Source organism: Ammospiza caudacuta, chromosome 5 (assembly GCF_027887145.1).
Source record: "Ammospiza caudacuta isolate bAmmCau1 chromosome 5, bAmmCau1.pri, whole genome shotgun sequence".
NCBI lineage: Eukaryota > Metazoa > Chordata > Aves > Passeriformes > Passerellidae > Ammospiza > Ammospiza caudacuta.
This window is the reverse complement of record NC_080597.1, coordinates 8972194-8986315: the sequence shown is the minus strand read 5'-3', so window position 1 is coordinate 8986315 and position 14122 is coordinate 8972194. Positions and strand designations below refer to the sequence as shown.

At 41.7% G+C, this 14122-nt stretch overlaps 1 protein-coding gene across 1 annotated transcript; it reads left to right on the top strand.

Annotated features, from left to right (window-relative positions):
* Positions 1-7219: 7219 nt before the first annotated feature.
* On the top strand, positions 7220-10545 carry MANSC4 (MANSC domain containing 4). The gene is made up of 3 exons (XM_058805926.1): positions 7220-7463; positions 8846-8980; positions 9869-10545. Exons 1-3 carry the CDS (start codon positions 7220-7222, stop codon positions 10543-10545), a joined length of 1056 nt encoding a protein of 351 aa, XP_058661909.1.
* The last annotated feature ends 3577 nt before the right edge of the window (positions 10546-14122 follow it).

The following is a 14122-nucleotide window of genomic DNA, read 5'->3' as shown; positions in this document are numbered from 1 at the left end:
TCGTCTTGCTTTTGAGGGGCCCATTTCATGTTCTGAAATCCTTTTCTATAAGATCTCAACCAGATTAAGAGGTCTCTTCACTAGTTGGGTCACCATCACCTCTCACCTTCTCTTTCCTACTAATGTGTTTCACTGTTTTCTTGGTTTGTGTTCCTCTTTCAGTCTTCCTCATTATTTAATTAATATGCACATTCCACTTTCCTGTCTTCTGTTCTTAATAAAGCACCACAACATTACACCTAGTGTTGAAGTTTAAGTATGAGCACTTGGCTGTTTTTTCTCTGCTTCAGGTTCAGCCTTCAAAAGATTATCCCACACAACAAATGTCTCACCAACTCAGTAGGAGTCCAACCCTTAATTCCTTCTTGTCCTTTAATTGCCACAGTCAGGCATTTCAAGCAATTGTAATCATGATTACTCCCAAGGAAAACAGAGATCTCATGTTTGGCATGGCCAGCAAGCTGTCCTGTTGGAATACAAGCAGGATTGCCATCTTTAGACATCTGCTTTGGAGTCTCTTATGTTTAATGGATTTGTAAGTTAGCTCCTAATTGGTGAATGCTTTTTTTCCATGTAGTCAGTTATGGTAAGTTCAGCCCCAAAGTGTTGACACCACAGCTTGGGTGGATGAAATTTTCTTCTCTGGTTGTATGTTGCCAGATGAGCCTATACCTGCCTGGGATTTCCAGTCTTCTTCCTCACAGTCCATGAAGTTTGTTAATGAGCTGGATCCATTCTGGCATGCAGTAGTGTTTTATTCCTGCCAGCAAACTTTTGCTGGCCCTGACTCCCACAGTTTCCCCAGGAGCTCTCACATGCCCAGGAGATCAGCAGTACTGAGTGGCCACTTTTACAAAAAGCCTGTTTCCTTACCCATTTGTTTTTGTTGTTGTTGTTGGGGTGGTTTTTTTGTGTTCATTTTCATCTCTCTGTACTTTTTCCAGGCTCAGGGCTGGGCAGTTGTGCTAAGCCAGCGTGTGCTGACAGAACAGGTCCCTTGTTTTTTCCTACACTCATCAGTCATGTGTGATGTGTTTCCAGAGTACTTACACTGCAAATGCACCAAGGCAAGGGCTACTCTCTTGTTCCACTCTTGTGGAGATAATTTTGTTTGTCTTCCACTCTATGGTTTTACTGGTTTCTTCTAAGATCAACAATTCATGTTATTATAATGGAATCAAAGAAGAGGCTTTGCTGTATCACCAGCAATCGTCTTGGTTGTACCTTAAGTGAATAGGAAATGTATTTTCCAGAGTTGGATCTCTATTCCTAGAGCTACAAAGCTGAAATGTGTCATTCAGAGCCATAAAAGATTTGCATGATCTTTGAAACAAATATGAAGGACTATCTATCATCCTTCAAGAACATGCTGAAGCATCAAACATGAAAACAATCATGGTAGATTTTAAATCTAAAATGTTAAATGAGTTTATGACAACATGTCCTGAAGAACAAGACACTCGGAGAGGAAGACAAAGGTAACTCTGCTCAGCTTTTCAATACCTGTCTTCTAGACTTTGGCTCCTGGGGCAAAGTCTTCAAGGTGTTTTAGACAGTTCAGGCCTCTCTTTACAGTGCCTGAGAGACAAACTGATACAAAGAAAAAGGGTTCTCAAGTGCCAAGAAAGGGACTGTGCAGATACCAGAGAGTGTCAGTAAAGGCTCCCTTGCTCCAGGGTTCCCTTGGCCATTTGTGCTACATAATTCTTCCCTGTGTCTGGTGCCTGGACTATTTCCTCATAGTTAATGTCTGAATTTCTTCCAAGGCCAAAGAGAGATCACTCTTTTCTTTTAAAAAGACGTGGAAATGGAGGAAGCTTTTTTCATACAGCCACTCCATTGTAATAGACCATTCACCCATGACACAGAGAATCTCAGCCTTTCTCTGCCTGGGCACACATTTCTGTAGCCCTCTGACTTTCCCAGCATAGCAAAAGCAAGGAATCACAGGGACTCAGGAGGGGCTCCTGCTACAGAGAAAAGTGAAGCCAGGGAGACACTGGATAATACTTGAGAACCAGAAATTAACACCAACCTGAATGCTCAGAGGAAAGAACCACACTGAGTGAAAAAAAAAAAAAACAGTGGAAAAATTTAATTCCTTTCAGCCTTATTAATCTAAAGGGTGAACTAGAACTGAATCTGGGGATATTTAAAGTATCCCTGCTATCTAATATGAAATATAAAGTGCCACATTCTGCCCTCTGAGACACCAGGGAATTGTACTGCACTGCCAGGGAACTGTGCATTGAGTAACAGTGGAATTACTAAAGACAGGAATTGGTCTTTTGGAAAGGATTTGCCAACTTCTGCCATTGTTCAGTATTTTCCCTGTCACAGGATACAAAGTAAGCATATATGGAACTTAGGCATTATCCTGCAGTATTTCAGCATTTAAAAATTTTGGTTTCTAAAGGATCTTGGCATTTCTGAGAGCAACTGACCAGAGCATAATTTTACTTCAGCTGAACTCTAGCATTTGTGAAGGATGACCTGCTAAATAAAGGTAATTTCTTTTTTCAGATTCGCAGCCAAACAAATCACTTCTTACACAGTGCCAATAGCAATGCTATTAAAAAAAAAAAAAAAAAAAAAAAAAAAGCAAAAAAAAAATAAAGAGCAAGCAAGCACTCTTATTTCTAATAGCACTTGCTCGGACATTATTCCCTAATGTTTGCTGTATATTTTTTCTGCTTTTAATGTGCTGTTTATTGATTCCTTGCAAAAAAAACAAATATATTGAAGCACTACTGAAAAGATACTTGGGGTGGCATGTTTTTTGAAAGCAGATTGTTTATTATCAAGTACTTACTAGTCACATCTGAGTGATTAATACTAAAGTGTGTGCTCCTGGGCAGCAAAAAGGCTGTGTGTGGTGGGCATTCTCTGTGGATCATGTAAATCTTTGCAGTGGCCTTCAACCTGGTCCATTTCTTACACCACAGACCCCTTAAAGAATTTCCTTGAAACTCCCTCAGGTGAAATGAATGTTCCCTGGCAAAACCTGAATGGGGGTCAGGCTGCTGGAGTGCTCTGTGTGCTGCTGGATCCCCTGTTAGGGGTGTTTGCTCTGCACAAATGTGTTGTGCATCCACAGCCAGGAATTTCTTGTGCAGCTGTGCCTGGAGGAGACTCAGCTGGGTGCTTTTAAAGCAGCAGATATTTTTTTAATCCTGGTGTAGACAGGCAGTGCTGAATTTTAGTACATAATAACTAGGTAAAATGAATGGTAATCCACATGGAAGACTTCCACTCAGTATCCATCTCTGTAAAATTCACCACAAGATTGAAACTCCATCTCCTTTGCCCTGTTCAGGTTCTGCCATAAATCAGCATCTGTTTGTTAGTGTTTGCTAAACATTGTGCCTTTTGTCATAAAACTTGGCTGAAATTAATCTGCAATTCCACTAGATATATATTTGTATAAATCTAATCTGGCTAAGACTTGTGTTGCTCTTTTCTTGAACACTCAGCCTTGGAGCAAAGGCTTGGCCAGAATTAGTCTGAAGCCAAGCTCCCAGAGAATCTCAGGGCCTGGCAACCCTTGGAAACAAGGGTTTAAAAAACTGTTTGTATAAAGCCCCAGGAAGAAAAACTGTAATATTTTACCTCTTTTTACTGGGGTGGGACTGAAACCAGAATCTTTGGATCCAATTGTCCCTAACCTCAGAGAAGGTCAGAGTTATTAAAAATGTGATACATTGCTCCAAACCAAAACCTGACCACTAATAGCTGTTTTTGACAAAACAGTTCTCTCAAAAAATGCTGTTTTGTTGGACTCTAGATATTTTGCAAGAGAGTTTTGATTTCAAGGAAAATTTTAAAGGAGAAAGAAAGCAAGCACCTTATTTGAATAACGTCAAAGACTTGGTTTGATTTTTTCCCACACATTTACATGCCATTATTTCCTGATTCATCACATTAATCTTTTATAACTTTTATACTTTAACAGAGTTACAGTGACATATTCTGAAATTATCAATATACTTGGCTTACTTAAAACTTTGACCGTACCACTACTATAATAAAGGGAAAATACATGTGCAAATCTCAGGAAAATAGACAAAGGTGATTTTAACACAGGTCTGAAATTCAGTTTACTTATGTGGGGCACAACACAGGCAGGGAGCTTCATGCTGATGTTATATGGGATTATGCTGCACATTTCATTAAAATCATTACTGACATTCACAGGAGGACTCGGGCAGGTTCATACCTCACCTGGGAAATTGCTTGGGTCTCACTTCTCAGCTTGTCACCTTCCCACTGCTCTGTCACGCAATACCTGGAGAAGAGATGCACTCAGTGTAACCCATTGTTGCTTTTCAGTGCCTGAAGGGAGCCCACAGGAAAGATGGAGAGAGACTCTTGACAAGGGATGTAAGTGCAGGACCAGCGGGGATGGCTTCACACTGACAGAGAGCAGGTTTAGGTGGGATATCAGGAGGAAATTGTTCCCTGTGAGGGTGCTGAGGCTCTGGCACAGGGTGCCCAGAGCAGCTGTGGCTGCCCCAGCCCTGGAAATGCCCAAGGCCAGGCTGGACAGGGCTTGGAGCAACCTGGGATAGTGGAACTTGTCCCTGCCCATGGCAAGAGGGTGGAAATGGGTGAGCTTTGGGGTCCCTTCCAACCCAAACCATTCCACAGTTCTACAACTAAATAGATCCTTTCTGGTCTTTACATATTCTGAGTGATAGAACCATATATTCCATAAAAGCAGTTCCAAAAATCAAGACATGCCTGTTACTTCATATGGAAAAAGTGTGTGCTTTTCTTTCTGTTTGGCAAAAAAAGAGTTAATGCCTGGTGAGCTTCCTTTGTGCTGGGAAGCTCCTGGATTGTGCCATTCTCACTGCTGGCCCAGGTGGGAAACTTCAGGGGCTGTTTCTGATTATAAGAAGGATCATGAAAAAGATCATTTTGCTGTTCCAGCATGGCAGGTCCATTTATATCTCTTTTACTGAAAGGCCTGCAAAAACATTTATATTCACAGGAAACAGGCCCCCCTAGCTTTTTGTTTTGCAGGAGGAAATGTGAGGAGTCAGATGAAAGGAGTTCCTAAATAACATGAAGTGCTGGTCTGGTACTGGCCACAGACTCCCCTGTATCAGTGGCAGCCTCTTGGTCCCTCTTTGCAGAGCACATAGAAAATCAGGTTTGCAGGTAAGACTTGGCCATTTCCTTCTTGCAAAATGTCTGTGAATTAAAATTTCAGCACTAATTTACATTTCGCATTGAAAAGTCAAAGTGAAATTGAGGGGAGGCTGGCAGCAGATGGTGAAATTTAATAAAAGATTTCTGTTTTTAAAGGAAATTGCCTAAAGCAGCCATTTATCTACTTGTTTTAATCACTTTATCTCTCATTAAAAAGAAAATTCCTTACAGCTATTTCTGCCCTTAAAATTTATTCAGGAAAAGAGGAGGAGGAAAGAATATTTTTCACCTCTTTGTTAAGTGCTTCCCCAGATTATTTCAGGTTTCTCTTCTTGGAGATATGGAAAGAGTAGGAGTGAGAAAAGCAATCAGAAATCAACATTTTTGCATGCAAATCTTGCAGAACAAAACAGATCTGAAAATCATACTAATTCATACTACAGGATGTAATGCCAAAATACAATCATGTCTGTCAAAATTGTGAGTGTTTTCCAAATCAAGTGATACCTTGGGATATTTGGAAAGCTGAAACAAATATTTAAAAAAATACACTGTCTTGTGGTAATGGTAGATAAATGTCTAAAAGCTTCCCTGTGCAGTCCACTGAGTGCAAGCTATCAGGCATTTTAAAATGTATTTAAGGTTTTAAGTGCTGATTATCACAGAGATGAAAATATCAAACTCCAAAACTAAATAAAACAACACAAGTGCCAAGAGCTGCTTTTCAGGATAGAGGCCTGAAGAATTACTCACTTGCCCTCTTTCTAACAGTTTAATTCTCATATTTCCCACAACAGACATTTATTTGGAATCCTCTTAATTATAGCTTCCAATGAATGAAATAATGCCTTGGCCTTGCTATTAGATCAACAGGGGTTAACCTGCTCTGGGCTTTTTTATCTTCCACTGAGCTGTGTAGGGTACAAAATATTACACCTGTCAGTTCATTTCCAAATTGGGGGCCTAGTTCTGGGAGAACAAACATCATCTGTAATGACTGAAGAACTAAAATGATTTTGAGGCTCTCCCCACTCCACTTAAATGATCTACACTTCATGTGGAAAAGAGGAAATTCCTTGATCTCAGTCTTGAAGAGTAAAAACACAGTGTAAAATATTCTTATGTATTGAACACCCAATTTTTATTGTAAACTGTACTTTGATCTAAGTCTCTCAACCTCACTATACAGACCACTGGGTTTAAATCAACTTCTGTATTGTAATATTTTAAATCTTTTCTGTATGAAAAGTGTAACGTGGGAAGCAGGGATCAGACTTGGTCCTATTTAGGAAAAAATGTGGGAGTTTCAGGTTTCAGATCAGGTGCTTGAAAAATCATCTCCCTGTGTGTCAGCTGTGTTTTCTTTCTGACAGGCCTTTTCCTAGCAGAAAACCTTGTATGGACTGCTCAATGGTTTTAAAGTTATTAGGGGGAGAACACGATCATAGCTTGACTTCCAGCCCTCCCCAGTCATAGAGAGTTCATCTGGTTCTAGATCTTTGCAAATAAAATTTTATTGTTCTTGCAATCAAAATAGTGTAGGAAAGGGAACAGATCTCCACCTCTGGCTGGAGGTTCACGTGTTAGCATAAGAAGGCAAATTTCTGCAGTCACCAGATAACTACAAGTGTTCAAATCCTAGACAGAGCTGTTTCATTGTAGTGAGTATAACAGTGTTCCTGAACAAAATGAGGTGGAAGAAGGTGCTGAGCTTGCAGTTTTTCACCAAATCTCAAGGCTGTCTGCATGGCTTGGTCTGAGGACAACAGACACAAAGAAGGGACCACAGAAACGAGTTCTCTGACTGACTAAAACCAGCCTGTCCCTTTTGTGTCTCAAACCCACCTCCAAATAATTAAGTTAGAGAACAGCAATAATAACTCTTTACAATCTTGTGCAGCTCATTAAATGTCTGCTCTCTTTCAGCAGCTGCCCGGACGGCACCATGGGCATTGTGCGGAGGAGCCCATGCCCCTGGCAGCATCCCCAGATTTCCAGGGATGCTCTCTGCGGTGCGGGCGCAGCGCTGGGGCAGAGCGCGGCTCCCTGAGGCCCTGCAGGGGCCATGGCCGTGCTGCTGGCGGCGGCACAAGCGCTGCTGCTGCTGCTGCTGGGGCTCCTGGGGCTGCCCGGGCTCCCCCAGCGCCTCTGCTCGCCCACCGCCTTCTACAAGAACTGCTGGATCCGGCGCTTCCCGGGGCTCCTGCTGGACCTGCGGGAGTCGCGGCGCCGGGGAGCGCGGCTGCTGCGGGGCTACGCCGAAACCTCATCCCAGCAGTGCAGCAGGAGCTGCTGCCTCCTGAGCAACGGTGAGTGCTGGTTGGCGGCGCCCTGGCACGCACTGAACCCCCATTTTGGGTAATGTTTATATAAACAGCCTGAAGGAGAAACAGGGGGTGGAAGGAGGCAGGAAAGCAGAGGCACATTGCAACTGTTGTCCCATGGAAAGGAAATTGATAGTCTGTGTTTTTTCGGAAGACTACACTAGGAACACACTGAAATCTTAGGGTCTGCTTTGCAACTTTAGGTCTTTGTTACAAAGCTTATAATAGCAATATTAAGAGAGTAACTTAGTTGGCAATGCCAGCATTAAGAGAGTAACTCTTCAGTATTCATCCCCATCTATGGGGCATCCCCATCTATATTATAGAAAACAAGCAGTGACAGTGATTCCAGCAGCATTCTGTTCCTGCAGGATGGCATCAGACTAGGACATGGTGAGAGGGAGAGTGGAGGGGACACACAGTGTGTCCTTCACTGAAATACAAATTTCCCTCTTATTCTGTGTTTATACCATGCAAACCAGGTAATACTAAAGTTATAGCAACAAATAATAGCAGTTATTCAGCTGGCCGCCCCTTTTCTCTGGTAAACTCTGGCTCAGAGTAAAAATAAACAAAATCATTCTTTGTCTTAAGCCTTGTACTTTGTCTGTATCACATTGCACTTGTGCTCTACAGGAGTGTATTTTAGAAGGATACATGAATTGCATGTTTGTGGTGCCTAAATTTTTAAAACTCTCCAGGCTGGAAAGGGGTTGGGATATGGTTTTGGAGGATGAAAGTGAGGTACCAGTTACTAAAAAAAGTCAATATAAATTTAGATTATATTTTGAATTATGAGCAAAAATATGACCTTCACAACCTGACAGTGACATAAATAACATCCAGCAGCAATCCTGCGAAGAGTCAAATTCTGTCTTAAATAATGTGAGGTGGGCAAAATACATACATTTTAGCAAGGTTGTTCCTGTCTCAAAAACAAGCTTTTTCTCATATCCCCCCACATGGGACTGGATACTTACAGAGATAATAAATGGTAACTTGAAATCTCCTTTTTATAATCACATATAGTCAAACAAAATTTGTTACTATCTTAACTAAAGCAGAGACATTAGAGGGCATTTCAAAGGGCTTTAAATGAGTTAATATTTAATGAGATACAGAAGTAGAACTCATATGGCTGTTCTAGTCCAGATGTAAAATAAGAATATAAGTTCTCTTTTGACTGTATGCTCAATTAGTTTATATGAGAGTTTATAATGAGAGAACCAACGGGAGGAGGATCTGGTCTCTACTTCCACAGGATCTAGGCAAATATATTGAACTTCTGATGTTAAATAACATCATAACATGCAAAATGCAATGGTCATTCCGCTGAGAAGCTCACCTTTGTTCTTTATGGGTTCCAGTCTCCTGCAATCTAGCAGTCTTCTACCATGGAGCCATTCATGGGAACAGGAACTGCCTGCACATGTCTTGCCCAGCTTTGGAAAGCTGCATTCTAAAGGCTGGAGTTGATGTCATTTTGTACAACATCACAACAGGTAATTAGGCATTTCATTTATAAAGCTGAAAACAGCAGTTCTGGGAAATGTTAAAATGATACCAGGTCAGCTGCTGTGCTAAATGATCTCCTGAAGTAACACACAACACTAAAAACAGATGAAGACTTATTTCCTTTTTCATTAATATACCTGCTTCTGAAAATAATTCCCCGCTTTCTTCCACTCAATGAGAAAGGAGCTTGAAGATATACCCTGCTCTCAAGATTCATGCTCTGAGTACCTCATCAGTGCTGTCCTTGGCCAAAATATCCTCCCAGCTCTGAGAGAGGAGGCTGCCACTGCTCCATGTCCCCAGACCCAGGCAGTAACAAAGTTGAATATTTATTTTCATTAGGCAAATGCCCTGTGAGCACAGAGGTAACACAGACAAACACATAAAGCAAACACACCAACACAGGGAGCACCAAAAGCCTCATCCTGCTTTTTGTGTTAGTGAAAATATATAAATATGTGTAGATACACACACACATACATACAATGCCAAGTCCCCTGGCAGCTGGGCTGAGATGCTCTCAGGGTGCCCAGTCTGGACCCCAGACTCAACACCCCTGGGACGTTTGAGCCCCCAGGGTGCAGCCTCCCTCCAGTTGCTGCTGCAGACTGTCACACACACAGAGCTTTCCTGGATTTTCATACCCTCACTACCCTTTCCTCACCTTTGGTTCCTTCCCTAAGCATCCCATAGTAAGTCGTGTGCAATCCCAAAATGCACATCCCTTGCATCCCATAAGGTGTCCCATAACCCAAGGCAGTGACACCTCCAAACCGAAAGGGATTATTTGGGCTCCCTGCCCTGCCTCTCTTTCCATTTTTGTGGGTGTGCAGACAAGCTTTTATCAATAAACTAACATTATCCTATTTCCATAGGGATTGATCCAGATCTTCTCATTTTTGAGAAACTGAAATCCCAAGAAACAAATGCCTACTCCTCAGCAAGTAAATCTGAGAGGCAGCACAGCACAAAGACCCCTGACGGGGGAAGATGCCAACATCACAGTGGCACCACGTCAGGTTCTCCTCTGCTCCAAGCTCCTCCTGCTGCCACGAGCCATGGCTTACCAGCAAACACTCCCAGCCCCAGCTGGAGCCTGACAGTGCAGAGAACTGAAGGTGCTGCCTATGGCAGGGCACAAACCTCCCCAGCAGCCATTGATCTTGCTGAGAGGACAAGCAGCAGGTCAGCCATCACCAGCTCAGCCAAGACTGCGCACTCAGCTTGGAGCCCCCGGCCTGCCCAGGTGTTATCACACGTGCCCACCCGTCCTCACCTGAACAGCAGCAAGCAGCACCTCAATGAAACCAAAGGCTACAGTGGGAGGAATTCCACATCAGACAACGAGGCAGCAGCCTGGGAAGCTGCAGCTTTGGGGGTCTGGCTGATTCCTGTTGTCCTGTGCTCCTCTCTCCTCTGCCTGTGCTGTTGCACTGTTGCCCTAACAGCCGGGCGCTGCAGCTACAGGAGGGGTCACTACAAACCTGTAAGGACAAGAACAACCATGTCCAGACAGCTCATAAAACATGCTCCTGGCAGAGGTAATCTGTGAAACAACATCCCGGCTCTGAAACAAACAGGATTTAAAAAATGCACCCCATACACCAGTTTTTTTCTCTCACAGAAGCAGTGATAACTTAGTTCAGAATATTTTGGTTATTATTTAATTCTCAGCAGATGAAGCACAACTCCTGTCTCTTTGGGTAGGAAACACCCACTCATAGCTCCAACTGTTTGAAGCTTTTTGGTTCATAATCTGTTGCAGATTATTGCCTGACAAACACTTTAACACTTTCCCCCACGTTCAGTGCAGCTGCAATGTTAGCATGTCTGTGTGGCAGAGAATTATTTAACTGGATGAGAAATCCCGCTATAGTTATTTTTGCACTTGTCTATCTGCTACCAAATGAATAAACATCCCATGTAATGCAGGAATACACAGGTGACTTATGAAATGGTCTTTATGTTTGAAATGGTCAAAATGTATTGTATTTGCAGGGTGCCCCATGGCAGGAAGGAATGATGGATCTGACTCCATGTTCTTAGAAGGCTAATTTATTATTTTATGATACTATATTATAATAAAGAATACTATCCTAAACTACACTAAAGAATACAGCAAGGATACTTACAGAAGGCTAAAAAGATGATTATGAAACTCGTGACTCTTTCCTTGACAGAACTTGTCCTTGATTGGCCAGTGAGTGAAAACAATTCACATGAAATTAATGAAGCAATCACCTGTTGGTAAACAATGTCCAAACACATTCCAAAGGAGCAAAACACAGGAGAAGCAAATCAGATAATTATTGTTTTCCTTTTTCTCTGAGGCTTCTTAGCTTCCCAAGAGAAGAATCCTGGGCAAAGGGATTTTTCCAGAAGATAGGACTGTGACAAAAATGATCCTATTTTCTGCCAAAGAAAGGCTAAAAGAAACCTAAACTTGGTAAAGAACTAGGTCTGTACTTTCGTATGCCTTTCTTCAAGATGAATACAGCCATTAAAACTCTGCTTGTGTTCACTTTATAGTCTTGAGTGCTGCCAAGAAGGCAATTCAAACTTCCAGACCTTGCAGCACTCTATTCCAAATATAATTTCTCCAAAAAATCTGGGAATATACATGCCATTATTATTGCTACATAATTGCATGTAGTTTTTAGGATACAGAATTTACACACAGGTAGCTTCATCTAATTTAGATTAGAAAAATTATCTTTTCTTGACCTAAGCATTGCCCTGTAGTTTCAGCTGAATAATGTGTTTCAGTTTTCTTAGCCTAGGGTTTTGCCAAGCATTGCTGAGTACTCTGTTATCTTCAATTACAGAGGCATACACAGTTTGTGCTAGGATTAGTTGTTTAATGCCTGGGATTTTTTTATTGGAATACCAATTTATTTTTTGTTTCTGAAGACAGGAGAGTGCACAAGGTCTCCTCCCTGTTTCACAAAGTAAGATTTACAGTTTGAGAAAGCACTATGGTAAAACAATGCCCCTCACTCATTAATCTATAATGCTGCAAAGAATGCATTTTTTATCTGATTCATGATTTAACCATGCATCAAGGACAGGGGAAGATGCTTAAATCCATAATATATATATTTATTATCCATTGCTGAATTTGCAGCCACAAAAGCCTGTCTAAGGAACTTAGCTCTTACAGTATCAATGTGGAAACAAAATGAATGTGAGCCATCACCTTTCTACTCTGTGCTGTTGAGGTATTACTGTTCTCAGACAAATATTACAGAGCTCAGCTGAAAACTGAAAGGTTCTATCACATTGCAGACTGCACTTCAGAGCACTCTGATGCTCCATTGAGTCTTACTCTCAATATGTTCTGGAGAAGAATCATATAATGCAACTGGGACCTCGATTCTTACCAGAAAAAGATACAGGAGACAAAATGAAAAATGCTATCTGTCCCACAAGCAAATGCTTCTGGAGCAAGATTGTGTTCTGAAGAGATTTCTTGGTTTGTTGACAGAGAGGAAAAAAAAAAGGCAGAAAAAGGATTAGATGAAGCACAACAGCAGAGCTATTTCATTAGACTAAGAGAGTCACAAGAAAATGAATAAATAAATACATTTTAGGTATGAGGGAAAGCAAGAAATTGGTAGCAAGATGATTTGTGCAGATAGCACATCCCTTTTTAGGCAACTGCCCCTTTATCCCTTCCTTGTGCTTGTAGCATCATTATGCCTGAAAACAGGGGAAAAAAAATGTCCACTCTCAGGAATGTTTATATGGGGCATAAAAGGAAAGTTCCCACAGGTGTGCACAGGGGGATGCACACCTCATTTACATTGTAATGTACATGACACATTAATAAGTGACCAGTGCTAAAGATGTGTTTATTATTGTGCTGCAGAGCTGCTTTAACCTATAAATCTCTTAATCTCTAACTCTTCAGTTTTTAAACTTCAGCACAGGCTTCCAGAGAGATGGAGGATGATGCAGTATTCTACAGTAAAATAGAGATGTGTAGTTTACTTCTTAAAAATATGTGCTGTATTTTATATTCTTGAGGTTGGGAAGGCTCCCACAGGAGTTAAGATCCCAGTGTTCCAGGTATTCTGCACAGTCACAGAGAAATACTGTCGCCTTCAAACACAAACAGTTTAGAGGCAGAAGCAGAATAGCAGAGAGGAACATTCAAGAGCTCAAAATAGCATCCAAGCTGCCTTTTGTCCTGCCCACTGCATTACACAAGTTCTGTACTGTAATCACAAGGGTAAGTTTGAGTTTTATCCCAACATTGCTCTTGGCCAGTAGGCATCACCTGTTTTTGGGAGAGACACTTGGTGCTCAGGAGAGTCACCTTAAATCCTGCTTGTGTTACTTGAAACATTTATAGGATGTATGTAAGCTAGATTTGAACACTTCAGAGAGAGCTGGACATGCCTGTGTATTTTAGGTTTTCCATCAATTAGCTGTGAAGCTAATGAAAAAGTCAGTTTCCCTTGCTGTGCTGTTCTTTCTACCAGAAAGAACATTTCTTTCTACATTGTTATTATTTATAAGGTCAAATTGTTGTTTCAGCCATGACTTCCAGAGTTCTGCTTAGGTCCATTCTGTGAAAAGCAAAGGAAAATTGGGATGTCCTCTGCTGCAGAGGATTTTCTCAGATGCTCACATGTCCTGGATACAGAAGGACAGCTTTGTGGAGAAAAGCAAACTTACAGGATTTGGGGTTTCTTAAGGCATTTCAGGGCCTCACTCCTGCCAGCCCTGGACACACCACTGGCTCCCCAGGCTGGCTCCTAGGGCAGCCCTTGTGCAGGCACTGACAAAGCTAATTAAGGAAACATTTCTCCTGTGCACATACTAGAAACAAACTGCCTCTGGAACAGAGCCAGGCACAACTGCAGGCCCCATTCTCTTGAGTCAAACTGCACTTACTTCCTCCGTTGTTCTGGTTTGATGGCTGTTCAGAGATTTGGAATTATACAGATATTCCCATTTCAAATGGGAATTTTAAACATTGCCCTCATTGTCCCTGGATATAGGATAACAGCTGACACTTTCCCCACATTAAGCTTCTGCTAAAATTTTACATTAATACACATCCACAAGGAAGGACTACTAAAGAACCAGGTCAGCCAGTGCAAAATTGGGATTACAGAACATTT